Source organism: Mus caroli, unplaced genomic scaffold (assembly GCF_978045245.1).
Source record: "Mus caroli unplaced genomic scaffold, Mus_caroli_1 scaffold_13, whole genome shotgun sequence".
NCBI classification, from domain to species: domain Eukaryota; kingdom Metazoa; phylum Chordata; class Mammalia; order Rodentia; family Muridae; genus Mus; species Mus caroli.
The window spans coordinates 43,567,863-43,593,207 of record NW_028227268.1 but is presented as its reverse complement, the minus strand read 5'-3'; the positions used below and the strand labels follow the sequence as shown (position 1 = coordinate 43,593,207).

The window sequence follows — 25,345 nt, the reverse complement described above, 5'->3', positions numbered from 1 at the left end:
CCCCTCATCCCTCTTGCCCTGGCCTGGGTTTTGCCACATACCTGCACCACCTCAGGCCTCACGTTGAAGATGTACAGCCAGTCACTGAAGCGTGGGTAGCTGTTGAGCTCGGCGGTCCTGTCGCTCGGGGTCACGCTAAGCTTGCTCTGCTGCTGCTTGCAAATGTATCGCACCAGCTTTGCCTGTGGGAAGTCCAGCAAAGAAAAGGTCACCTTTATGGGGAGCACAAGCATGTGGCAGCCATGTGCCCTCTGGGGGGAGCTCAGGCAGATGCCACGGATATGCTGAGAACAGAGATGGTAGGTCATGGGGAACCCCCTTGCTGTCTGTTATTCACGGTGAAGAAAATAGGTAGAGGAATTAGGAGAGTCTGGCCACAGCATGGAGCTCCATCCTCGCTGAGGCCGGCCAACTACACTGCCTTCAAAACCAGTCCTGCAACAGGAAGGGTCATGACTAGTCAGAATAGGAGCAAGCTAAACAGAAGCCAGCCTTCCTGTTTGGGGCACAGATATGGATAACTGATAACAAGAAAGGGCTATGAAGGGAAACTTGGAAAGATGGGGCAACCTTCCAATTGTGATTAGATAATCTGGGTTGGGGCAAAGGGTCTTCCCTCATATGTGAGTGTGTGTGTGTGTGTGTGTGTGTGTGTGTGTGTGTGTGTGTGTGTGATGATAATAGAGCCACCCTTAGAGAGTTTAAGAGATAAGCTCTCAGCCCATCACTGCACAGAAAAGCATCAACATGGTAGCTGTGACTGGGAGGGGACTGGACTGGAGTCTCCACACAAGCTATTGGGGATTTAAACAAAAGGATATCAGAAAATTCCAGACACATGGACCTGGTGTTTCCCAAGGGAACAATGTCCAAAGCATTCAAAAGGCTCAAGCAAGATAAGCTTGAACAAGGACAGACTGACCCAGGTCAAGCACAGAGTTCTGACCAGCACTGAGGAACACAGAGCAGAGGCAAGACACACAAGAGAGCACAACTAGGACCTGCTTGAAGAGGAGGCTCCTCCAGCTGAGGCGATCCAGCAGGGTCCACAGAGGGGAGGGCACCAGCAACCAGAGAGAACAAGGAAAGCCCGGGGTATCTAGTGAATATGAGAATTGTGGAGACCACCAGGCTACTCTAACTTTCAATATTTCTCCCAAACAGCAAACAACAAAAGCTTGCCTGAACTAAGTATACTGAACTAGAATATTGGACCCCCACAAGTAACACGTTAAGCCCCCCCCCCCCACCATGAAGGCAGGGCCTGTATCCATCTCACCCATTTCCGCCCTCTCATGCCCGGTACTGCACCTGGGTGTGACTTGGGCTCCCAATGGCAGAGGAAGGAAACCCCAGGGTTCTAATCTCAGGATTTCTACTCAGTCTCTTCCTCCACTCTAAGTGGCTTGCAAACCACACCTTCAGAGGGTTGACCAGAGGCAGGCCTACCTATCAGATAGCTGTGAGAACTCAAAACTACCCTTTTCCACACTGATGAAAGAGGCGGCTAGGCTCCTAATGTTAACAGTATCGTCAATAATAGCCATCCATCCCAGTGAGGGGCCCACAGGCTGGACCTCTGGGGGATGATTAATAACACCTGTTTTACATAGGACTTTGGCTGTGGCCAACTGATGTGGGGAAGCGCCAGCCTGCCCTAAGCCTGAGCCAGTCTGTGGGTCTCCAGTTCCACTTCTCTGCCTTCCCCAAGCCATGTTCAGCCCCTCGCTCATCTTTGTGCCAGTGACCCTCTTGCCATGAATCCCTGGACCTAGGCTAGGCGTCCGCGCCCCTTCCTCCTGGAAGCCTCTAGGCCCTCACCCAGGTGACTCTAAGTCCTTCCAGCTGGTCTGGCTCTCTTCTTTTAGGTTACAAGTTCTGCATAGCCACAGGTCTAGTCTGCATCTCTGAGTACCATCAGATGCCCAGAAGCCTGGCACATGGCCTGGGCCTCACAGCCACACTCATTCCATACCCTACCACCAAGCTATACTTTAGTCTTCATCTGTTTTATAAAGATATTGGAGTTCTGCTAAGTATCGCAAAGCAGGCCATGGGCAGGGCTGTGCAACACTGCCAGTGGGGCCTGAGCTGAGTGAGGAACATGGCAAGTCCCTGCTGTGCTATGACTGCTGGCAGCTCTGGGGTCCTGGAGCTGCTGTCTCCTGAGAACTCGCTTACTGAGGAGCAGTGCTCTATCCTGCCCAGGCAAAACAGCAGCAGCTGGTGTGTTAGGGTTCCCATCCCAGGGAGATGGGGCTGCTCTCACTTTCTGTGAAAGTTAGTGCAGTCTCGGAAGCACCAAATGGCCACTTTCTGAGACAAACCGCAGCAGGGCCTGCCAGCCAAGCCCAGGGGGTGTGCCAGGGGACCTCACATCGATGGTGTCATTTCCTCTCTGCCACAAAACCCACAAGATCTGCATTTTCCGGAATTTAAAAGCACCAGAGGTTCCAGCAGGGTGGCCGCCAACAGAGCTAAGAGTCGTCATCGCTAGGCCCCACAGGTAGGGCCTCGGTCTGCCCACCTTGACAGCCATTTGCATCAAGAGTACTTGCCCCACTGTTCTCCACACAGCTAGGTTTACAGAGTGTAAAAGCTCTGGTGAGCCCACAAACAAGTTGGCAGGTCCTGTATACAGCAAGCACTCACTAAGGTCCACTCTTTGCTCAGAGCTTTGACAGTTAGGATCAAAGATCTTAGAGAAAAGCCCCAGGGCTCAGCCTCAACCTCAGAAATGCAGCAACACGTGGAGGCTGATGCTGTCGAACTACCTACAAGAATATTTGGAACTGGCAAGAAAAATGCAAGTCCCACAGTGTAACTGCAAGCTACTCAGGCCACCCTTGAAGACCACCAGGACATGAGGAAGACTGTTAGCTCTACCTGGGTGGAACTGTCAATGAACTAAATCCTGTCCATTCAAAATATTGTAAATATGGGCTGGAGAGATGGCTCAGCAGTTAGGAGCGCTTAGGGCTCTTGCAGAGGACCTGAGTTCAGTTCCCAGCACCCGTGCCAGGAAGCTAACAATTGTCTGGGGCTCCTCTAGCTCCAGAGGATCCCAGGCCTCTGACCTGTGAGGATACAAGCACTCATATGCACATACCCAGACAGGCGCGCACAAGTGCACGCGCGCACACACACATGCACGCACGCATGCAATCAAAAATAAGCCAGGCTTGGTGGTGAACATTTTTAATTCCAGCGTTCAGAAGGCAGAAGCCAGTGGATCTCTGAGTTAAAGGGCAGCCAGGGCTACACAGAGAAACCCTGTCTCAAAATAACTAGACCAAACCAAACCAGACCAAACCAAACCAAACCAAACCAACCAAACACAAAAAAAGACACAGGGACATGGGGGAAGACTGAGCTCTGAGACCACAGGCTGGCCATAAAGTCCCTCACTGCCTCAGTTCCCTGTGGAAAAACACAGTCAAGGGATTCCCAGTGCCAGCCTCAGTCACAATAGGGTTGATGTACCTGAAAGGCGAAACTGTGTAGCCTGAGCCAGGGCAGTGGTGAATACCTGTACTCCCAGCACGTGGGAGGAGAGAGTTCAACATCATCTTTGGCTATATAGTAAGTGTGACACCTGCCTGAGCCACATGGGACCCTGGGGGTGGGGTGGGGGACCACACCAAATAAATTGCCTGAGCAGGGAAATGCTTGCTCAGTGATGGTTAGCATCCTTGCCAGGTGGTCTTCAGGTCCTCTTTCATCACCTCAATGGCAAGGACTATAGCAGTGGGTGCTTGCCCATCTCTGGAGTTGCCCCTCTCTGGGGTAAGAGCTAAAGGCAACAAAAGCTACTGTTGACCTCAGAATAATGTTTGGGATAACAGATCAGGAATGTTTAAGCATAGTGTGTGTTGTGATCTATGTTCTTCTAAGTATGTAGATATATCACTTCTGTGTAAGTATGCACACCCGTGCTTAGAGCCAAAGGCAGACCCTTGTCTTCAATTTACTTTTCTACTTTATTTTTTGAGACAGGATCTCTCACTAACCCTGGAGCTCACTGACTCAGCTGGACTGGCTGGACAGTGAGCTAGGGAGAGCCATTGGTCCCTGCTCTCCCCTGAACACTGGGGTTACAGATGTACACCACTGGATCCAGTTTTTACAGAGGTGCTGGAGATCCAAACTCAGCAAGTGCTTTGCTGACAGAGCCACTTTCCTGGGGCCAGGTTCATTTACTTTCAAAAATAGGAAGGCCAAAAGTAGGCTTGCCTAGGTACCTCTGGTTTCTTCTCTCCCCTTGGCACCAGACAGTACGACTCTGGGAGGGTATAGATCGTGAGGATGCTGCTTGCCCAGGTGAGTACCTGTACGTGAGAATTTTGATCAAGCTCACACGTTACCTGCTACATCCTCATTGCTCTGGGCATGACCCAGACCAAGCCTCTCAAAGAGAAGACACCAAGAACAAATGTATCTTATATGAACCCCATAGGGTGTCTAGATGTCATGGCCAATCCTGGGGCCATGCTGATCTGGAAGTTGGAGCTCTTCTGAGGCTATTATTAAGCCATTCATGGGCTTTGCACAGAGAGGCTGGCTGTAGAGCAGCCCTTGTTGGGGGACTGGCTGATGTCAGATGGAGAAACATACTCCTCACATGCAAGGATCCTCAAAAGCCTCCTGTTTATCTCCAACATCCAACCTACCTGGTTATGGCCCTTGTTCTGTCCTCTGAGGGAGGCACCAGGTCAGGCAGCCCCATAACACCGCCCATGTGGCACAGACTGGATCAGTTTCCCTATCTGCCTGTTCCCTGTGGACTCCTCTGCCAGTGTTCTCTCCAACACCCAGGACATGGCAAGTGCTCAAGGAACAGGAGCCTGTGAGTATCAAGCTTCAGCTCAGCCAGCAAGAACAACTCAGTGCACAGTGGCATAAGGACCTCTGGTACCTCCACAAAAAGCACCTCTTTCCAGAGAGCTGACTCTGCAAATGACATCAGCTCCACCCTAAAGTTGCAGGGCCTAGGATTGTGAAGTCCCTTCTACAGGAGACTTATAAACTAGAGAGATGGGCTGGGAAAGTGGCTCAGATGCTGCCTGTGGCCCAAGTCTCCATGTCCAAATACAGGGCAGGAGATTAAGTCTATGGTAGCAGATATAATCAATGTAGGAATATACAAGGGCCAATGGATGGCAGGAACAGGCTGAGGCCGACACCAGAGTCATTCAGAGGCAGGCTCCCTGGGTTATGAAAATCATGAAATTATGTCAGTGTTCAATTACAAACCTGGCAGTAGGAACCATGCCCCCATTTACATAGTGCCTAACTCCTCTTCCTGGATTCTCAATGGCAATTTTTGGAGGTAGGGATCTTTTTTGGGGTAACATTCCAGTCATCGTACAACTCCAGACCTAGCCATAATAGTAGAGTATCTTTCCCCTCACAAAATAAGCACAAGAAACCAAAAACATTACAGGCTCTTACATACTTAAAAAGATCCTATTATTTTTCTTCATTCTTTTGAGATTGGGCTATAGTTGTGTAGTTCTGTCTGGCCTAGAACTCACTCTGTAGACCAGGCTGGCCTTTATCTCACAGAGATTCGCCTGCCTCTGCCTCCCAAGTGCTGGGATAAAAGGTGTGTGCTACCACACTTGCCTTATTTTTATATATGTGTACATGTTTGTGTCTGTGTTCATATATGGACATGGGGGTCTCTGGGGAGTGTCAGATCTGCTGGGGCTAGAGTTAAAGGTGGCTGTGAAGCGCCCTACAGAAGTGCCAGGTCCTCTCTGCAGAAGTGCTCTTAGCCACTGGACCATCCTCCCGGTTCCCTTCCCTTGCTTTGGCTGGGATGCTCATTTACTCAAAACTAAGCTTAGAACAGCAAAGCTCTGCTGAGCTGGGGTTGCTGAGCAGCTGGCTTGGCTCACTCGCAGGCTAAGGACACCTGCCTACCACACCAGCCTTAGCAGAATGACAAGCTCTTCAGTCACTCAGCACATGCTAAGCCCACGTGACACGGAGCTACATTTTACTATTCCCAGCTCACGAATGACGACACCAAGAACTTTGTTATAATTTTTGAATCACATAGTTACAGCAATGATCTAGTCTGGTGCTCTGCCCCTGAGGACCACATAATCTCCAAAAATATTGACTCCTTGATACTTCAGCTTGGCTGAGCTGTGCTGACCACTCACACTGGGGATAGCACTGAGAAAGACTTGTGACCCAAATCCAGCAATGCCCAGACTGTACCAGGTCCTGTGCATCAAAGCCACAGCATTCGCATATCTCCTAAGTGGCTCTGTTCATACTAGCGGATCACCATCTCTTGTCTGACTTACAATAAGCCTTGAGCTACACCTGATCCCTGGTCCCAAATCAGCTCTAAATTTAGTTAAGCCTGCCATTCCCCTGCCCAGTACCCATAGCTACCCTTCTAAAGTCTTAGCATATCTTCTAGCCAATAGACTAGGTCCCAGCTCACCAGCACCCTTTGTCTTTCCTCCCAATGGTTAGCAACACACACACACACACACACACACACACACACACACACACACTATTAAGTGGATGTCCATAGCAGTTCTTGCTCCAACCAAATTCCTTTCTGCATCTTTCTAACCTCTGGAAGTCAGTAAAGCTGTCATGACCCACTACACCCAGCACAGCTCAATGGTTCCTAAAGCCACTGTCCCTCCTTGCTGCCCCTCTGCCCAGGGAATGTTCCCTTCCAGCTTCCATCTCTCCAAAGCTGGATGCTTCTGGGGACATCCTGCCAGCCCAGCTGGCTAAGTACTCTGGTCCGGCTTCCGTGGCCAACATGTTGCAAAACAGTTTCTGGGAATGCAAGGAGGGCTCGGGGGACTGCCACACAGATGCTGGCTCCACACACAGGCACGGGCTGACCATAGCACTTGGCCCTAGAGGTGGCCCTTGGCTCTCAATCAAACCCTGCAAGGGTCTCAGAAGGGCTGACATTAGCAGTAAATGGGCAGAGTGAGACTATCAGCCAGGGATAGAGAGGTAGGCAGCAGAGAGAACACCAGTGACCCCACACTAAGGTTTTTGCAATAACCTTCCCTGGCGGCTCCTTGGGGAAGCTGCCAGCCCGTGCATTTTTACAGAGACAACCTCCCTGCGAGCCTCTCAACAAGCAATCCTGCCTTGACGTCAAACTCCAAGTCGGGGGAACTTCAAACACAAACAAACAAGTCTGCCCCAGACCACAGTGGAGATGTTCCCAAGGAGGGCTGGCTGGCGGAGAGTGACCACAGCTGGGTGCATGAAGCTTACTCCCCTGTCCACATCTGCCACTGCTGAACTCTGTGACCTGGCTCTAAGCTGTAAATGCAAGGGTCTACCCCACGCTGCTCCCTAGCCCTGTTGGCAGGCGAAGGCGCCCACTGGGGTGCAGTGACCCTGCCCTTGAAACGCTCCAGCCAGTTAGCTCCTCCGTGCAAGCAGCACTATCCCCAGATAAGATCACAAGGTCTAAGCACTCTGAGACTATGTACTGCAGCCAGGGAGGAGAATGGCTTGCGCAAAAGCACTTAGTGGGGCTTGCTGAGAAACTCCAAGTGTAAGCCAAGCAAGGATGACAGATAGTCAAGGATCTGACTTCTCGGTGACACCTAATGACCCAATCTTATTCTCCACAGAGGCTGTGAGCCTCAACAAGACTTCTCCGGCCTAAATATCCTAGGACAGCATCCACCTAAGTAGCCAGGACTGAGCGAGCAAACACACTGGGCCTTTGCAAAGCAGCCTTTGCCTTGGAAAGTCTGTGGATGATCTGCCCCGGGACTGTTTTTCCAAGGTTTGCTTCCTGTCCTACCTCATTACTCTGACCCCTAAACCCTTGCCTTTGTGCTCTTGGTCCCTGCACTCCTGGGGAGCCTCAGAGACAACCTGGACTAAATTAGGAGAGAGCAAACATTCACGATATCCTCACATTTCCCATGTCCTGACGTGACTGCCCAGGGAGGCAAGAAGAGAAGTGTGGCTGTCTGTCATTCATTCATTCATTCATTCAATAGTTAAATCGCATCCTCCCAGAGTCAGGTATGGTGTCTGTCGTGAGCAGCATGGTTCCCAGGATCCAGTGGGGACCAGGGATGTGTCCATAGGTGTGCCTGGCTGGGGAACAGGAGAGGAGAAGAGGCAGAGAACAGATATGTCATGTTCCATGAACGTCCATGACATAGAAGCTTCCGTGGACAGAGGTCCCTGGTGCTTTGTACTTCTGTTGGGAAACTGAGAGGAGGGACAACAGGTCACGTACTACGCACACATCAGGCCTTCAGACACACCTGTGTCCTGGTTCAAATTCCCCCACATACTTGTCTGAAGTTCACCAGCCATGCAACACTTAGAAGAAATCAGTTTACTCCTCATGCACAGAGAGGTTGGTGGATACGCTGGCCCAACTGTGAGGTGTAGGGGTGTCTGGGACCTACAAGGAATCAGAGAGGAGGGCATCCCTAAAATGGAGCCAGGGGCATGGCACACACTGACGGAAAGATGGGGGGAGCCATGCTAGGTGTGTGGGGGGGCACCCTATGAGCAAAGATGAGTGTCATAAAAGATTTTAAATAGGGTCAGGGGAGATAGCTGGAGATCTGAAAGGACCAAGAAGAGAAGGGCGGCATCGCTGGCGTAGGACAAGACTGGCTCCTATATGTCCTAGAAAGTTCTGGAAACTTCTACAAGGTCTTAGAAGAGCACAGCATTAAAATAGCTACCGTCATGCAGGTATGGGGTAGGATGTACACGGAGGAATGTAATCTGATTTGCATTTCTGAATGATCATCATCATTTTGGAAATCACTCGGAGAACAGATTGAAGTGGGCGTGGAGAAAGCAGAGACGGGAAAAGCAAGGAAGAAGGACCCCACCGCAACTCCGCACAAGATGGGAACAAACGGTAATTTAGCTAGTGGCAGAGTGGGTGGAATGAAGGAGCAGATCCAAGAGATGTTCTATTGGCATTCTTTTTTTTTTTTTTTTACTATAAAGATAAGACTTCCTTCTTGCTCGTCCCGGGCATTTCTGGCATACCAGCGCTCTGGAAGGCAGGAAGCTTAGCACTGAAGCTCAGAACAAATTAGCTAACCACACATGGAGCCCGGGTGGCTGTTTGATTTATTAGAACTTGGCACTTTGTGTGCGCTGGGGTGGGGAAGCCTTTTGCCAAAGGACCAACCTGGCAGGGCACAGGCTGCAGACTCAATAGCCCAGGTTCCCATCATCCCCCTTCTAACACAGCACCTGCCTTACCTACCAGGCAGAGGGGGCCTGTGCTTGCTCAAAGCAAAACTTGGTATTTCCCTGTACTCTACTTGAAGTCAGAGACTGCCCTCTCCAGCCAGCCTGTCACACTGGCTCTGTCCACCCCTCTTTGCTAAGGGGAGACAGTTTTCCCCAACTTAACTGTAAAAGCCATCAGAGTTCATAGCCGCACAGCCCCAAGCTCATGTCTCACTTCCATCTGCTGCTACTTGTGGCTTCAGACAACTGACAGACTGTCTGGCCCTTCACTTCCTCTGTCCTAAGTGAGGAAAAAGATCTCCAGGCAGCCAAAATGTCAGTGTGAGTTTTGAGTAGCTAGCATGCTGTGCCCCCCCCCCAGTTCCCATCCCCCCCCCCCCCTCTGCAGCTTTAAGCATCATGGAAAAGGCCTAACAAGGAAACCAGGTGATGGGAAGCAGGGTGGACTTCTGATGGCTTGTGTCCAAATGTAGGATCTGGTTTACTGATCTGTGGTCCCATGTGGCAGCTACCTGTGGGACAAGGAGAGCAACTGGCTCTGAGCACAAGTGCACATGAGCTCCTACCTACACCCTGTTTACAATCCGAGGTGCACCCTGTCTGAGTTAGGGTTTTACTGCTGTGAACAGACACCATGACCAAGGCAAGTCTTATAAAGGAAAACATTTAATTGGGGCTGGCTTACAGGTTCGGAGGTTTAGTCCATGATCATCAAGGTGGGAGCATGGCAGCATCCAGGCAGGCATGGTGCAGGAGAAGCTGAGAGTTCTACATCTTCATCTGAAGGCTGCTAGTGAAAGACTGACTTCCAGGCAGCAAGGATGAGGGTCTTATAGCCTGTATCAACTCTGACAGGGCCACACCTTCTAATAGTGCCACTCCCTGGACTGAGCATATACACCCCAAGGCCTGAGCAGGGCCTCTGAGACAGACCTACGATGGGACCAAAATGACACGACCAGCTGCTGTGTGACAGTGTTTATGGTCATGCATTACACCCTCAATGAGTTACAACGCTTCACACACGGGGCACTCAATTGATCCTCATGCCACTTGTCAGAACTTAGCTCTGTCTCCATGCTTTCCTGTCGCCACAGAATGGGGTGGAGGGAGATACACACACACACCCAAGAAAGCATGGCTTTGAGCTGAGAGACTAAAACACTGAGTCCCAAGCAGAGTTACTATGTGGTAAACTGAGGGTGCCTGGACAAAGCCATCAACCCCTTCTTTCAGAAGGGAACCTGTGAAGGCCACTCAACTAGTTAGAATCTTCTCCATTAGGAATAGCATGCTCTGCTGTTGGGGTGGGGCAGAGAAAGGAAATCAGTGGTGGGTGGGGAGGGGGATATCTAGGACATGGTGGGGCAGTTTTATCAGGCAGCTAAAGGGAAGGGGAAGGTGACATGAAAAATAAACAGAAGCCCAAGAACGGAACTGCAAGGGTGCAGTGATGTCAGCTGTATGTCTGGAAAGAAAGCAAGGCCACCGACTCCAACAAGCAGAAGCCAGGAGGCTGCAGGCCCAACTTCCAGCCCCAAGCACCCACTGAGACTGTGCTCACTAACCAGGCAACAGGGGATGGTGGAAGGCTCATAGAACAACGAAGACTACAGACAGAGCTCTGGCTAGGAGTGTTCTGGAAGGGCCAGCCAGGAACCCTTGATTCTAGGAGTCCTGCAGGTGTGGGTTCACATGACCATTGTGCTCTGCTGTTGATCGGCTATCTGAGTACACTTAGTTTCCTTATCTACAAAGGGGGAGGGGGTGCGGGGGGGGGCAGTGCATTCCTTGACAGTGGGTAAGTGCAGGGGAGGCCGGCCCAGCCTACTCACTCGCACCCTGAAGGATGCTTTCCTGAGGCTTACTCTCTTCCCAGGAGTTCAGGAACAGTGCAGTGGCAAAGTTAGCGTGTGTAAAACAGAGTCGGGGCAGGAGAGTCCCAACAAACCGTGAGTGTCACCCAGCCATAGGGAGCCTGAGGGAGCAAGCCAAAGTGGCCTTGCCCTAGGCAGGAACAGGGGCTGTTCTCCAGGCTTAGGTTGGGGTAACACACTGACAAAGATATGCACATACACCTGTGACCCCAGAGGAGCTCTGCCTGGACAAAAAAAAGGGGGTGCATTTGAAAGTAAATATGCTGTGGGTATCCAGCCCCCTAAGAAACCAGTAGGCTCCAGGCACCCACAAAGCTGGATACTCCCAGGGCTGTCTTCCCTGCCTCCCATAGATAACTCATGTGATTCTCCCTACAATGCTGATGCCAGGCAGCATCTCCATTCCAGAGAGAAATTCGCCAGGGACAAGCAGCCAGAGATCACGCAACTCATGCCGGGAAAGGAGGCAGAGGCAGTGTTATCTACCTTGGCTATCTGCTTTACCACAGGACCGATAAAACACCATAACTAAAAGCAGCTTGGGAAGGAAAAGGTTAACTCCTGCTTACACTTCCAGGTAAGGGTCCATCATCTGGGCAAGTCAGGGCAGGAGGAGCTCAAGCAGGAACCTGGAGGCTGGAGCTGATGCAGAGGCCACGGAGGGATGCTGCTTACTGCTTTTCTCACTATTGCTTGCTCACTTAGCCTGCTTTCTTATAGCATCCAGGACCACCAACCTGGGTGTGGCTCCGCACACAGTGACCTGGGTCCTTCCACATCAATCATCAGCCAAGAAAAATTCAACACAGGCTTTGTCCCCAGGCCAATGTGGTGGGGGATATTTTCTCAGGTGAGGTTCCCTCTTCCCAAATGACTCTATTTTGTATCACACTGACATAAAACTAGCCAGCACAACGCCGAATGGCAGAAACTGGGGCACCTGCTAGTAGGAGGCAAATGATGGACATCTTGGTATGAGGATCACCAGGAAATGAGGACCCAGAGGTGAAGAAACTGAATACAACACCACTCTGTCAGATCCTTGTCACAGCAAACACCCTCTGCACATAACTAATGAACACCCTGTGTTGTTCCTCCTGTCTTTGACCTAGTAGGCCGAAACCCCTGCCTTGGGGACAGACCCTTGGGGCCATTCCACTCCACTCATACACACTGATACATCACTGATGATGCACAAACCCAGGGAGGCAGCCGCTCTGCCACGTAACCAGGAGTGTCCAGAACTTTCCAGAAGGCCTGTTCTCTTCCTTGAAGAGAACACATCGGTTTCAACCCCCTGTGTCAGCACAGTCTCCTCCTCTGGGGTGCTTGGAAGCCAGAGTTCACTTCTTCCCATCCATGGGCAGAAAGAACCAGACTGAGGGCCTCCTGCACCATCCAGATTGCAGGCACGCTGTGGACTGGCTCAGCCTTCCGGGGGTAACGGTCTGAGATACACGCATGTGCACACGTCCTTGCGTCAGATCCTTTCATCCACACTCAGACCTCAGACAGAGCAAGCAGAAGCGCTGTGGGCTGTAAGTGCTGCGGCCCACAGGGTGAAGCAACACATACCTCGGGTCACCCCGCTTTATAAGGCAGCACAGGAGCCGCACCTGCCCAGGGCTAGTCCCAGGTGACCCAGATCCAAACTCTAATGACCAGGTCAGCCAGAGAACAACAGCTCATGTAATTTCTGTCCTCCAGTCTGTGCAGATGGCTCCAACAAGGATCGGCCAACCAGCAGGGGCGACTGGCAGGAAAATTTGCCCTAACAAAGTAACAAGCCAATGAGAAAACTGAGGTCCAACTCAGAACAGTGACTGTGTGCTGCTGTGTGAGCGGTGGCTAGCTGCTCTGCCAGCTACCTGTGTGCCTGAGCTGTGTGTACCTTTCTGTGTCTGTGTACGTGTGTGTACACATGTGGGGTCAAAGGTCAATGTCGAGTGCCTTTTCCTATTGTTCTTCACCTTCTTTCTGAGACAGGAATTCTCAACAAAACTAGAATTTGCCAGCCAGCGAGGCCCAGGACCAGGGTCCTCTTATTTCTGTCTCCCCAGCTCTGGCATCCAAGCTCTTTATGGGGGTACTAGGAATCTGAATTCAGATCCCCACCATTGCATGGCAAACATTTTTCTGATTGAGCCCGGCCCTGCTAGCTAATTTTTAAAAGACAAAGAGTCTCACTATGTAGCCTACCTAGGCTGGTTTCAGACTCAGTTCTCTTGCCTGAGCCTTCAAAGTACTGGGATTATAGGCATGCAGTGTGCCTCCATGCCTGTCTCAGCTACTTTGAAGTCACAGATCAAGGGCTGATCTATAAAGCACCCGAGCGCTAATTTACTGAAGTACTGTATTGTCTCATGTAGGGACACAAGTCAGACTCAGAGATGAGGTAGCCAGCAGAGCAGGAAGAGGAGAACCCAGATGATGTCACCCTGTTGTGCCAGCCAGGCTTCTTAGTTGGAGTTCTCAGCTTACTCCTAGCCACTCCAGAGAGGCGGGGCTGAGGTCAAGCTGAAGGCAGCTCCCATCTCAGCAGCCCCAGGGAGTGTCCCCCAAAGAGTCATCAAGAAGACACTAGGAATGGATTTCCCCCTAAAGCAGAGGAAGCTGGGATGAGGCAGAAGATGGAGGCAAGTGCTTACAACCAAACCCATATAACCATTGCCACTGGTCCTTCCCGGCTGCTCCCCCCGCCCCCCGAGATCCCTCCAAAGGCTTGGCTTCCTCTGACCTGCAGGGCTGCACCCTTGAGCAAGGGGAAGCAGGGTGGAAGCTCTGACCCTGCAGAGCATGAGCCTGTACTCAAAGCTGACCTCCTGTGCACTCAAGCTCTTGTGTTTTCTTCCTGAAAACGGAAGCCATTTCTCAATCTGTTGCTACACGAGATACTGGGAAACCAGAAGCAAGAGATGCATGGGGGTACAGACATGTAAGAGGGGAGGGGGGCTACAAGAGACACATGAGGTACATGCAGGCAAGAGGGGAGGGGGAGGAAGGCTACTGTGGTTGGTCAGTTGTCTGGGCTTGGCTGAAGAGCCAGTAAGGAGAGAGAGAGAAGGCAAGGCCTTGCCTTTCAGGGCTGCTCACGAGGGAACAGACCTAAGGACCACAGCCTGGGAGCCATGCGAAGAAGGTGACCATAAAAACCACAGGGTGAACTGTGACGGAATCACAGAACACGTCTCAACACACAGTTGTGTTAAGTGACATCGGTAGAGAAGGGATCCACATGACAGATGAGGAAAACCATTGTTAGGGACAAAACAGGTTCTGGCCAGACAGTGCAGGTCATGGTGGTGCACGCCTGAATCCCAGCACTCAGGGGCCCAGGGCAGGGAGACCAGGAGTTCAAGGCCAGTTTTGGCTACACGGTGAGTTTGGTTACCAAGAAAGTGGAGCTAGAAAGATGGCTTGGAGGTTAAGAGCACTGGTTGCTCTTCCAGAGCATTGGGGGTTCAATTCCCAGCATCCCCAAGGTAGCTCACAACCACCCGTAACTCCAGTTCCAAGGAGTCTGACCCCCTCCTCTGGCCTCCTTGAGCACCAAGTATACACACGGTGTCATTCATGAATGCTGGCAAAACACCCACAAACAAAATAAAATGATAATTTAAAAATTTAAAAGAAAAGTAGGAAGAGAGGAGGGAGGGAGGAAAGGAAGGCAGGAGGGAAAGGGGGGCGGGGGAGAGAGGAAGGGGGGAAGAGGCTGGCAGGCACGAGGGAGCCAAGTGGGAAGGAGTCGGAGCTTGTTCCTTCTCCCAGCCTTTCTGTGTTCTGAACACTGTGATTACACAGGCGGGTTCTGCAAGGCTGTTGCTGGTAATGATACATGTCAAACTGTCAACCAGGTACTGACTATTTTACTGCGTGGCGGGGTAAGTGGTGGGCTGCCTGTGTCCTGTGTAGGGGAGCCAAGCCAGGCCTTCCCACAGAGGCTAGTTCTGGCTTCTCTGTGCCATGCCGGGTGGATAGCAGAAAAAAACATAAAGACCTTGACTTCAGCGCAGGTCAGAGGAATTGGCTTTAAGAGAAAGGGCATAGGAGAGGGCCCCACGAGAGAAGCTCTTAGAGGGTAAACTGAAGGAGAAAGAGTTAAAGCATGCAGTGTGTAGTAGGGAAGAATGGTTCAGAGGGTAAGAGCGCTCGCTCGCTGCACAACCGTGAGGACCCAGCTTGGCCCCAGTGGCCCTGTGAAGTGTATAAGAAGCTGCAGTAAGTGAATTAACAGGGCAGTCCCTGGCAGCTGCTGGCTGCCACCCTAGCTCTAGTCTAGCGAGACCCTGTCTCCAGCGAGGAAGACGGAGAGATAGGGCAGGACAGTCAACATCCTCCTTTGGCACACATGCACACACATGCACACACATGCACACACATGCACACACATGCACACACATGCACACACAGGCACACACATGCACACACATGCACACACAGACACACACAGGCACACACAGGCACACACATGCACACACATGCACACACATGCACACACATGCACACACATGCACACACAGGCACACACATGCACACACAGACACACACAGAGATACACACAGAGATACACACAGATACACACACAGACACAGTCTCTCTCTCTCTCTCTCTCTCTCTCTCTTTTTCCTTTTGAGGAACAATGAGATTTCAAGAACAAGTTCACAGAAAAAGACAGCTTTGCCAGGGATCCTGGAAAGCCAGGGAAAATCCAGGAGGAGTCATGTCAAAGGGAAGTTACAGGAAGCCCAGGAGTGCAGGTCTGTACTCCAGGCTGTTTAGGAGGATAAGGAGGGTGAAAAATTCAGGAAGAGCCTTGGCAACTTAGTGAAACAATGACTTAAAATGTAAAAAAGGGGGGGGGGTGGAGAGTGGGGGGGATAGGCTGTAGCCCAATGGGAGAGCTTGCCCTGCCTGCATGTCCCCAACCTCTCATCACAAAGCAAGCAAGCTAGAGTGAAAGGAATAGGGTCCCCCACTCACTGACAAGCTAGGAGAAAATGAACACACACTCAGGCTTTGCATGACACCTGCGCCAAGATTCCAATCAGTACCCAAGTATCCCAAGACAGCTAGGAACCTCTCAACTCCAAATCCACTTCTAGGAATTTCTCTTAAAGAAATAAGCCTGGGGCTGGAGAGATGGCTCAGCAGTTGAGAGCACTGACTGCTCTTCCAGAGGTCCCGAGTTCAATTTCCAGCAACCACATGGTGGCTCACAACCATCTGTAATGGGATCTGATGCCCTCTTCTGGAGTGTCTGAAGACAGCTACAGTATACTTACATTAAATAAATAAATAAATAAATAAATAAATAAATAAATAGAAAGAAAGAAAGAAAGAAAGAAAGAAAGAAAGAAAGAAAGAAAGAAAGGAAGGAAGGAAGAAAGAAAGAAAGAAAGAAAGAAAGAAGCCTGCTAACCGGGAGTCACAAAAGTGGAACTGGGAAAAGTCAACCACAGAAAGCAGGCTGCTGTGGCCTGAGTGTCTGTGACAGAGAGGGTGGGGTCCCTGACAAAAGTCCTTTAGGAATGGACTAAAGATGGAGTCTACATCCATGGTCGTGCCCTAGCAAAGGTCAAACTCAAGCTGAGAAGACTAAACTCCCAGAATAATCTCAGGCCGTCTCTGTATTTAGACCGTGATTATCCTTTTCCTTTTCCTTAACGTGAAGGCCAATCTATGTTTTAAAACAAAACAAACATATCAAAATATAAACACTAGAGATACACTATGTAGTCCAGGCTAGCTCCACTTGCATGCTACGATGACAAGCCTGTGTCATCATACCCAGCTGGAAATAGAGGGTCTCTTATTTGACATTTTTTACTCTTTGCACTATCTTCAAAGAAGATGTGTGATTTTTCTTGAAAATTTAAAGGATAATAATAATAATAGTTGTTGTTGTTGTTGTTGTTAAAAGGGCACACGCATATGCTTGGTATATTCCACAAAAGCTAGGGAACAACTTTCTGGGATCGATTCTCTTCCTCCATCTTTATGTAGGTTCTGAGGACCAAACTCTGGCTGTCAGGTTTGCATGGCTAGTGAGTGCCTTTACCCACGGAACCATCTTGCCAGCACGGTTGACGTCATCAGTTGACGTCATTCATCGAGAAGGCAAGAATTCTAAATGTGCTATCTATGAAAGGACTGGGCACCCTAAGTTTGGAAATACTAGAAGCCACAGTGGAGAAGCCTGCGTCTGTGCTGGAGGAGAAAGGACTGATCCTCAGGTCCTGCCTGCCCTCTGTAGAAATCCCTGAGTGTTCATCTCTGAAGACCGGATGTGTTAGATTATGCAGAGCTCACTGCCTCTCTGGAAAGTTAAACCAGTCAGAACTGTTCCTGCTGATCAATGAAGCCAGATCTAACCTGGACGCACGTGTGGGAAGCAGGACCTGCATTGGAAAGATGCTCAACCAATCTAACAAGAGCATCGTCAACAACCAGCAGTGCTCAGTAACTACGCACCCTGCACCCGCGCCTCAGAAACTACGAGCTACGGAACACACCTATCTGAAGATCCAGAACTCAGAGCCTTTCTTTCTAGTGAGGATGGTGACAAGCAGGAGAACACCTTAGTCACAACACTCAATTTTTCTGATGGGGGTGGGACGGGGTGGGGTGGGGGATGTGTGCCCTGAGAGGAAATGGGCAGTTCAGAGTCAGCAGGATGGCTCAGTGGGTGAGCGTGCTTGGTGCATAGCTTGACGGTCTGCATTTAATGCCTGGATCCCACAGTGGAAGAGAACTGACTCCTGAAAGCTGTTTTTTGACCATCACATGCATGCCATGACATGTGCACGCACACACACATATGCATGCTCACGCACTCACATATACATACCACGGCCACCATCACTATCCTCACCATCACAATTGTCATCATCATCATCATCATCATCTCCATCATCAACGTCATCCACAGTCCACAGTTCTGGAGCAGACGTGTATGCAGCAGGATGACTGGTTTTTCAGCCATGGTGGGGAAAATGTGTGTTCATCTTACATCATTCCCAACAGGAATGTCTATTTGCAAATGGATCCCACCCACCCTTTTCTGCCTTGTAGGACCGACTTTACTTAGCATCACTTAGCTTCCTTGAAGTTTCCTGGCTTCATAAGCTGCCCCTCAAGCAATCTAGACTCCTGCATGTGGGCTTCCTGCCCCTGAGTGGATTGCCTTCATGTACTGCAAGCGCAGCTGAGCGAGCCCAGGCTTGCCCATCTGTCACTTGGAGGTTCCAGCCTAAGCCTTTGCTCCGCCCAGCGCACAGGTGATAGACAAGGCTCATCAATAGATCTGCAAGGCCCTCTGCAGGCCCTGGAGGCCACAGGCCTGACCCCTGCACTCTATCACCTCTTATGCCACCTCCTTTCTTCTGAAGGGTCTGGGAGCTGACGTCTGCTGTGCTGCAGCCACTGAGCTTGTGGTAGCCCCTCTGTCCACTGTGACAAGATAAGAGGGACAGTTTCAATGGGATGGGGGACTGAACTAGTCATAGTTGCAGAGGTTTTCTGGCTGTGCTTGGCCACCAGGAACATCAGGGCAGGGGGATGTGACAGGTGGAGCAAGCAGAGGAGCGACGGGGTGGGGAGAGACCACTTCCACCCACACGTTGCTTCCATCACTTCCAATAACACCATCAGATAGGAATGGCCAGACCGTCAACCCACAGCTAAGGTGGGGACGCCTCATGACAAGGTCACATCCCAAGCCTGTCAGCTGAGTCTCTAACACAGGCCTCTGGCAGCGTTTCAGTCTGAAGCCAGACCACCAGCATGAAGAACCACTTCCCTTCCACCTCCTCACACCCCTCCTTCTCTCCTCTTGCTCCCCACAGCCTGCTACCTCGGAAAGCACCTGGGCTGCTGTTTTTCACTTGGCTTCCTGGGGCTACAGTAGAGGCCCTGCACTTTCCCTCTCCAAATATACATCTCCTAAACCAGAAACTCCTTGTCCAAGTTCAGGGCCCAGAGGCATCCCTAACTCACTCACGCACTCCATCTTCCATCCTCTGAGTCTGCAGGAGACCCAGCCTCCCTTCTTTGTAGCCGAATGCTAACGGGCAGGTGCCTCCCTTCCATCCTTCCTCACAGCCTGGTGACCCATGTGACTTTAATATCTGGCCAATGATAAAGAAATGGGATTCTCGAACGGAGACTATGAAAGAGTATTTCAAAGATGCAACCTCCTCCCAGCCCTTTATCATCTAGCTGCTGGAGAGCCGGCTTCATGGCTGGCGCTCTAACAACCATCCTGGAACATGGGTAAGACATGACAGAGAAGCAAACGGGAAAGAATCTGGCTTCTTGGTGACCACACCAACCTCGGCCTTCTAACCTCCCGGATTCCTTCGTGTGAGAGAAAATGAACTTGTTTGAAATGCTGTCATTTAAATGCCGTTTCCACTCATACTACACCCAAGTGGGTCCTTTCCCCGACTTGGCCAATAGCACCAGTGTTTACTTTCTGGACCCCCCAGGGCTGTTTATTTACTAATTTCCTCATTAGTTATAGGCAATTTCTGGAGAGAGGATGTCTCTCATTTCCTTTAAGTGAATATTTCAAACACAACAAGCAGTGTAGCCTTCCTGTCTGGGCCTTTTATTTATTTAATTCACTGTGTGTGCTAGCACATGACTGTCACAGCGCTCATGTGGAGGTGAGAGGACAGCTTTCAGGCGTCAGCTCTGTCCTTCTTCCCTGTGTGTGTTCTGGGGATCGAACTCGGGTCCTCCAGTCTTGCCAGCAGACGCCATTACCACTGAGCCACTCTGCTGGACCCTTTCCCGGTTTTTGTTACCCTTGCTACAGTTGATGGTACCTGTTTGCTTTACCTGGCAGGAATATCGTTATGACACACATTCTGCAACTTGACTTAAGCACAGTCAAGATGACTCACGAGGAAGTCCGGGCCATTGACCGCACTCTGCTTCCAGGGTAGCACCCCACAGAATACTGATAACACCTTCCTCCCCACGGGCACTGGGGTTGCTCCCAGTTCTTCTCATCACAGAAAATGGCACAGTGCATGTTCCCACCAGTCTCCATCCTGCACCTCAGGTCTGCCCATAGTGGGAGGCTTATACCCTTAGCTTCACCAGACGAGTGCTCCACTTAGGAATGCCCAGCCCATGTGCCCAGGCCTGGAGAGAGAGGGGCCTTCCCAGGACCAGGCTGTACTTAGCTCTGAACCACCAGCCCTTGTCATGTGATGGGTGACAGGCGTCTGCACTCTCTCCTCACAGTCTAAACTAGTCATAGCAGATATACAAATACAGAAGTCCCCTGCTTGAGCTTCCCTGCCCAAAATGGCTGCTCCCTGGGGACACGTGCGGAGCCAAGGCACATGCTGGTCCCCACACAGAATCTCTCTGAAAAACAGAAAGAAAGAAAAAATGTTTTCTTCCCTGTCAGCAGCCATCTGTGGGAGAGACCCGTCTTCTGCACACCCCAAATCAGGAGATCTCGAGCCTTTATCCAACATCAAGAGTTTTCCTCACACCCTCCCATAGGGCCTTCCTGCACATCTCAGCTTCTCTCAGGAGCTATCTCCCAAGGAAGGAAAGTCCCAGGCGAGGAGAGGGGCCAACTTGTTTATTTCCAAATGCTGCCACATTCCAGCTGTGACATGTATGCTGGCTGGATAGGCTCACTGCAAAAGCCAGCTGGGAAGTAGGCCTGCGGGAAGGGGCTGGAGCTTTGCAATGGGTTATTTTTAGGCAAGCCAGTGTTCCCAGAATCATGTTTACAGCCCCAAACCAGCCCAGGCTTTCCAACTCTTGAATGGCTGTGTGCTTCTCATTAGACTGTGCCTCTGCACCTCACTAGGGGCTCAGGTGAGAGACAGATGACGACCCAGCAAAGCCACAGCCGGCACCCGCCCTCTATGCCACACTTACTGGATGCCAGCTCAGTTCAGGGGCTGGTGCTTGTCCACAGCAAACCACAAATCTGGGCTCTGTAGCAAGGAAAATAAATATCCCAAAGTGGGATAATAAGCCAGACATGCTCAAATCCCAGCTACTCACCTCTAACCCCACCTACTCACAATGCTGAGACAGGGAGGTTAAGAGTTCAAAGCCAGCCTGGGCAACTTAATGAGGCACTATCTCAAAATAAAAGGGGGGCTGAGGATACAGCTCAGCTGCAGAGCATTTGCCTGCAGTGTGTGAGGGAGAGCTACACCCCAGCCATGCAGGAGAAAAAGAACCACCATCTACACACCAGGGTAGCAACCATCATGGCAGCAGAAACCCTATTTCACAGGTCACACAGAACCTGCCCCAGGAAGATGCTCAGCGGCCACCCTGGCAGCCTGCTCCCTGTTTCCAGGGACTTCAGGAAGCTTCTGACTAGGAAGGCAGGCGGATGGGACACTATCACCTATATCCTTCTGCTGTCAGCCAGTGGGATTCACCCTTCTGTGGGGCAGGGCTTGCTGGCTCCTTCTGCCCCACTGAGAGCAGAGCATAGTGACATGAGATGCAGGTAGCACCTTACAATGCCCCAGCCAGGGCTCCTCTCTCAGGGGAAGAAGACATGGGAGCTGCAGCCACTGGGTCTGGGAAACTGCAGTGGCCTCCCTGCTTGGATGGAGCCGAGAGGAGAGGAGAGGAGAGATGTGGTTTTGGACAAAGCGGCTGAACAAAGCTACATTGTGATGCTCGCTGGGCAGAGAAAACCAGCAGGGGCAGAGGGGCCTGTGAATTCATTAGTGGCTCATTTATTTATCCAGCCAACAAAAGGCAGTGCAGGCAAGGCCAGGAAGAATCCTGAGTCTTTTCAAAAGAGTAGCTCATGCCAGGCATGGGCACACAACCTGTTTTCAGGAGTCGCAGTGGGGGTTGTAAGTTCCGGGCCAGCCTGGGCTACAGAGAGAGACCCTGTCTCCAAAGAAAGAGAAAAGAGAAGGAGAAGAGTAATGGACAGAAATCGGAGCTTTCCCAAGTTCATGTCCAAGATGGGGAAGGAAATCGTCTTCTCTGCAAAGTGCCTGAGCCATCTACAGAGGCTGTCACCTGCTAGGGTCTGCTGCTATGAGAATCCTGTGAGAAGAATCATTGTGCAGGACTGTCCTTGGAGCCTAGCACCCACCATCTTGGGAGAGGTCAGATGTATCCCTTACAAGAGGATCACCCCAGCTGGACCTGTTGACTGTTTACACAGGGCTGATGGGGAGAGTCTAGAGGCCCTCACCTGAGTAGCCAGCCACTTCCTGCTACTTCTGCCTTGACTTCATATAGCCTGGGAGAGGGGCCAGAGGATATAGACCAGGGAAGACTAAAGGTAGAGGCTCCATCTATGATCTGTGTGGCTACAGGGAAGCCCCCTCCCTGCTGGGTAAAGACTTTCCAGGTGCTGCCTCTCACACACACACACACACACACACACACACACACACACACACACTCTATAAGTAACCTTTCACTTGTGGTCTGTAAGAAAGCCCGATAAACTCCCTGGTTCCCCCAGACTGAACTTTAATGGGATGGTGCCTTGGTTTGTCACTGGGACCTTGAGGGGATGGGTTGTTTATGTCTCCCCTGGAAGGAATCTTAGCCACAGAACACAAGAGTCAGGAACGTGTCCAGAGTATGACCTCAACTTCTTACTGTAATTTTCAGTGGGAGGGGGCATATGCTCACAGTGGGCTGGGGAGACTGTAAGAGCACGCTCAGGAGCCTTGTGGACTGAGAGCGTAGCGAATGGAGCCGTGTCTATGGAAGGTGGAGGCAGAGCAGCCTACCTCCAAGATGCCTGTGAAGTGAGGCAGCTAGCTACAAAGGTCTCCAGGCCACTGTGGCTTGCTGTGTTCTCCCCCTGCAAAGCACACCACCAACAGAGAAGCCCTGAAAGGCCGAGTACCAATGTCCTAGTCCCAGGAGGGGAAACTGAGGCTTGAGTGGATGAAGCTTTCAGGAGTAGAGGTGAGATTCGAACCCTGTGCCAAAGACTTTCTTCTTGGTGTCTGGTCACCAGCCCTTGCCCCACACAATCTTTTGGGTGGTGGTAGTTGTAATATTGGGTCTTATAGTGACTGTGATGTACTCATCACTATTCTTAGGTGTAGATGAGGAAACAGAGAGACTAGGTATCTCGCCCAGAGTCATGTAGCTACCTTTTCTAACTCTCTTTTAGGTGTGAAAAGTCCCTTAATGCAGTGGGACCTTATACCAGACAGGAGAATTAAGGAGAAAGTTATTCTGAGTGGAGAGGGGGAAAAGCCAAAGTGACAAGTCAGCCATGGGAATTGGTCATTCACTATCATTGTGATTAGGGAATGTTGGAAACTCCCTCCCCTTCTGAAAGCATGGGTGGATGGGTGAGTGGATGGATGAGTGGGTGGATGGATGAGTGGGTGGGTGTCACATACTCTCTTACAAAGCAGGTCCAAGGAGACTCAAGTAGTGACAAGCCTGGTCAAACGCTGTGACTAACCCAGGAGAGCGGATCATTCTCTTCCCCACGACTTGTCCCCCAGTGGTTCAGTCTTCTCGGTGACCTGCCTGGACAGAGCCCAGCATCAGAGCTTCAGCACCTGAAGCTGGAAACCATGGCGCTCACAAGGAGGAGCACAGAGCTCACAGGGAGGTGCACGGAGCTCACAGGGAAGTGCATGGAGCTCACAGGGAGGAGCACAGAGCTCACAGAGAGGTACATCACAGGGAAGTGCATGGAGATACAGGAAGCACTGCACAGCTGGCGAAAGCTTTAGAAAATATCATCTCAGCCCAGCATGGTGCCACATGCATGTGTCCCAACAGTCAGGAGGCAGAGGTGGGAGGGTCATGAGTTCCAGGCCAGCTTGGGCTGCACAACAAGACCTTGCCTCAAAGGGGAACAAAAGCTAAACGACAACTAAAAGCACCTCATTTTGGATTTGAGGATAAATCTCACTAGTATAATACGTGTCTCGCACATACACATGAGACCCCAGGTTCAATCCTCAGCACCGCTAAAACATGATTTAAAAATAAGTTGGAGGAGCCATAATTATCTGGGATCAAAACAACAGTACAAATGACACTTCAACAGGGTCTGTGGAGATTTCCGGCCACGTCGTGTGTGTGTGTGTGTGTGTGTGTGTGTGTGTGTTTGTGTGTGTGTGTGTGTGTGTGTGTGTCTGAGATGGTGTGTGTGTGTGTCTGTGTCTGAGATGGTGTGTGTGTGTCTGTGTGTGTGTGTCTGTGTCTGAGATGGTGTGTGTGTGTCTGTGTCTGAGATGGTGTGTGTGTGTGTGTGTGTGTGTGTGTGTGTGTGTCTGTGTCTGAGATGGGGTGTGTGTGTGTGTGTGTCTGTGTGTCTGTGTCTGAGATGGGGTGTGTGTGTGTGTGTGTCTGTCTGTCTGTCTGCCTTCTTGAACTATTTTAAATTATTTTAAAATACATTTTGGAGATGGTTGATGTAACTCCCCACTACCAAAGGAATCTGATTTACTGTGAGGCACTGAGTTCTCTTGTTGACGTCACCCAATAAACAAGGGTACCTGCTCTTAGTTGGCCCTCCCCTGCTCACTGTCCCTACTTCATTAGCTCTGAAGAGACCTGATTTTGCTCAGACTGACAACACATTCATCCTCCAAGGCCCCTTGCAGCCAGTGAAATGGAAACGACTTCCAGAAAGATGATTTTCCCCCCCTCATTAAGTTGAGTAGCAGGCAGATAAGAACAATATCCTACCTAGAATGCAAACCTTGAGAACATGAAGCCCCGTGTGTAGGGGTGGTTATAGAGCAGACAGGAGGAGGCAGTGCAGACGCTGGGGTTTGCTGACCTCTGAACTTCCTGTTTCCTGAGGAAGCAACCCCTGGATTTCCCCAGTGTTACTGGGATTTCTGACACAGGCCAAAGAAACCTTAACATTCACACCAAATCCTAACTCCAGGGCGATGAACATGGCTCCTGGCAGCACACTCTGTTCCTGGGAGTAGCCTGCAAGCTTTAGGGGACACTGGGGGTACTCAGTAAGCACAGGCTGCCTAACCCTTATTTTGGGGCACCCTGCTTGGTGCTGTAAGGGGCAATGGCCATTCATGGGTATTATTTTTGCTGAGTTGGCTTGGTTTTGCAACTTGGAATTTTGCTAGCAAACAAAAAGTGCTTTATGACAGAGGACTGAAGGCCACAATGGGACCTTTCTGCTTTGATTATGAAAACACATTAAGAGCTGAGCTGCCCCAAAAGCCGTGGCCAGGAGCCTTGGCCCCCTGACCCTGTAC

The 25,345-nt window shown here is 50.8% G+C and overlaps 1 protein-coding gene across 3 annotated transcripts in view; it reads right to left on the bottom strand.

Moving 5' to 3' along the window:
- Window positions 1-25,345, bottom strand: part of Ksr1 (kinase suppressor of ras 1) — a 132,675-nt gene that overhangs the window by 60,719 nt on the left and 46,611 nt on the right. For all 3 annotated transcript variants that reach the window (XM_029483585.2, XM_029483587.2, XM_021177247.3), the window contains exon 2: window positions 42-182. In XM_029483585.2, coding sequence (XP_029339445.1) covers window positions 42-182 — 141 coding nt within the window. The remainder of the gene's footprint in view (window positions 1-41; window positions 183-25,345) is intronic.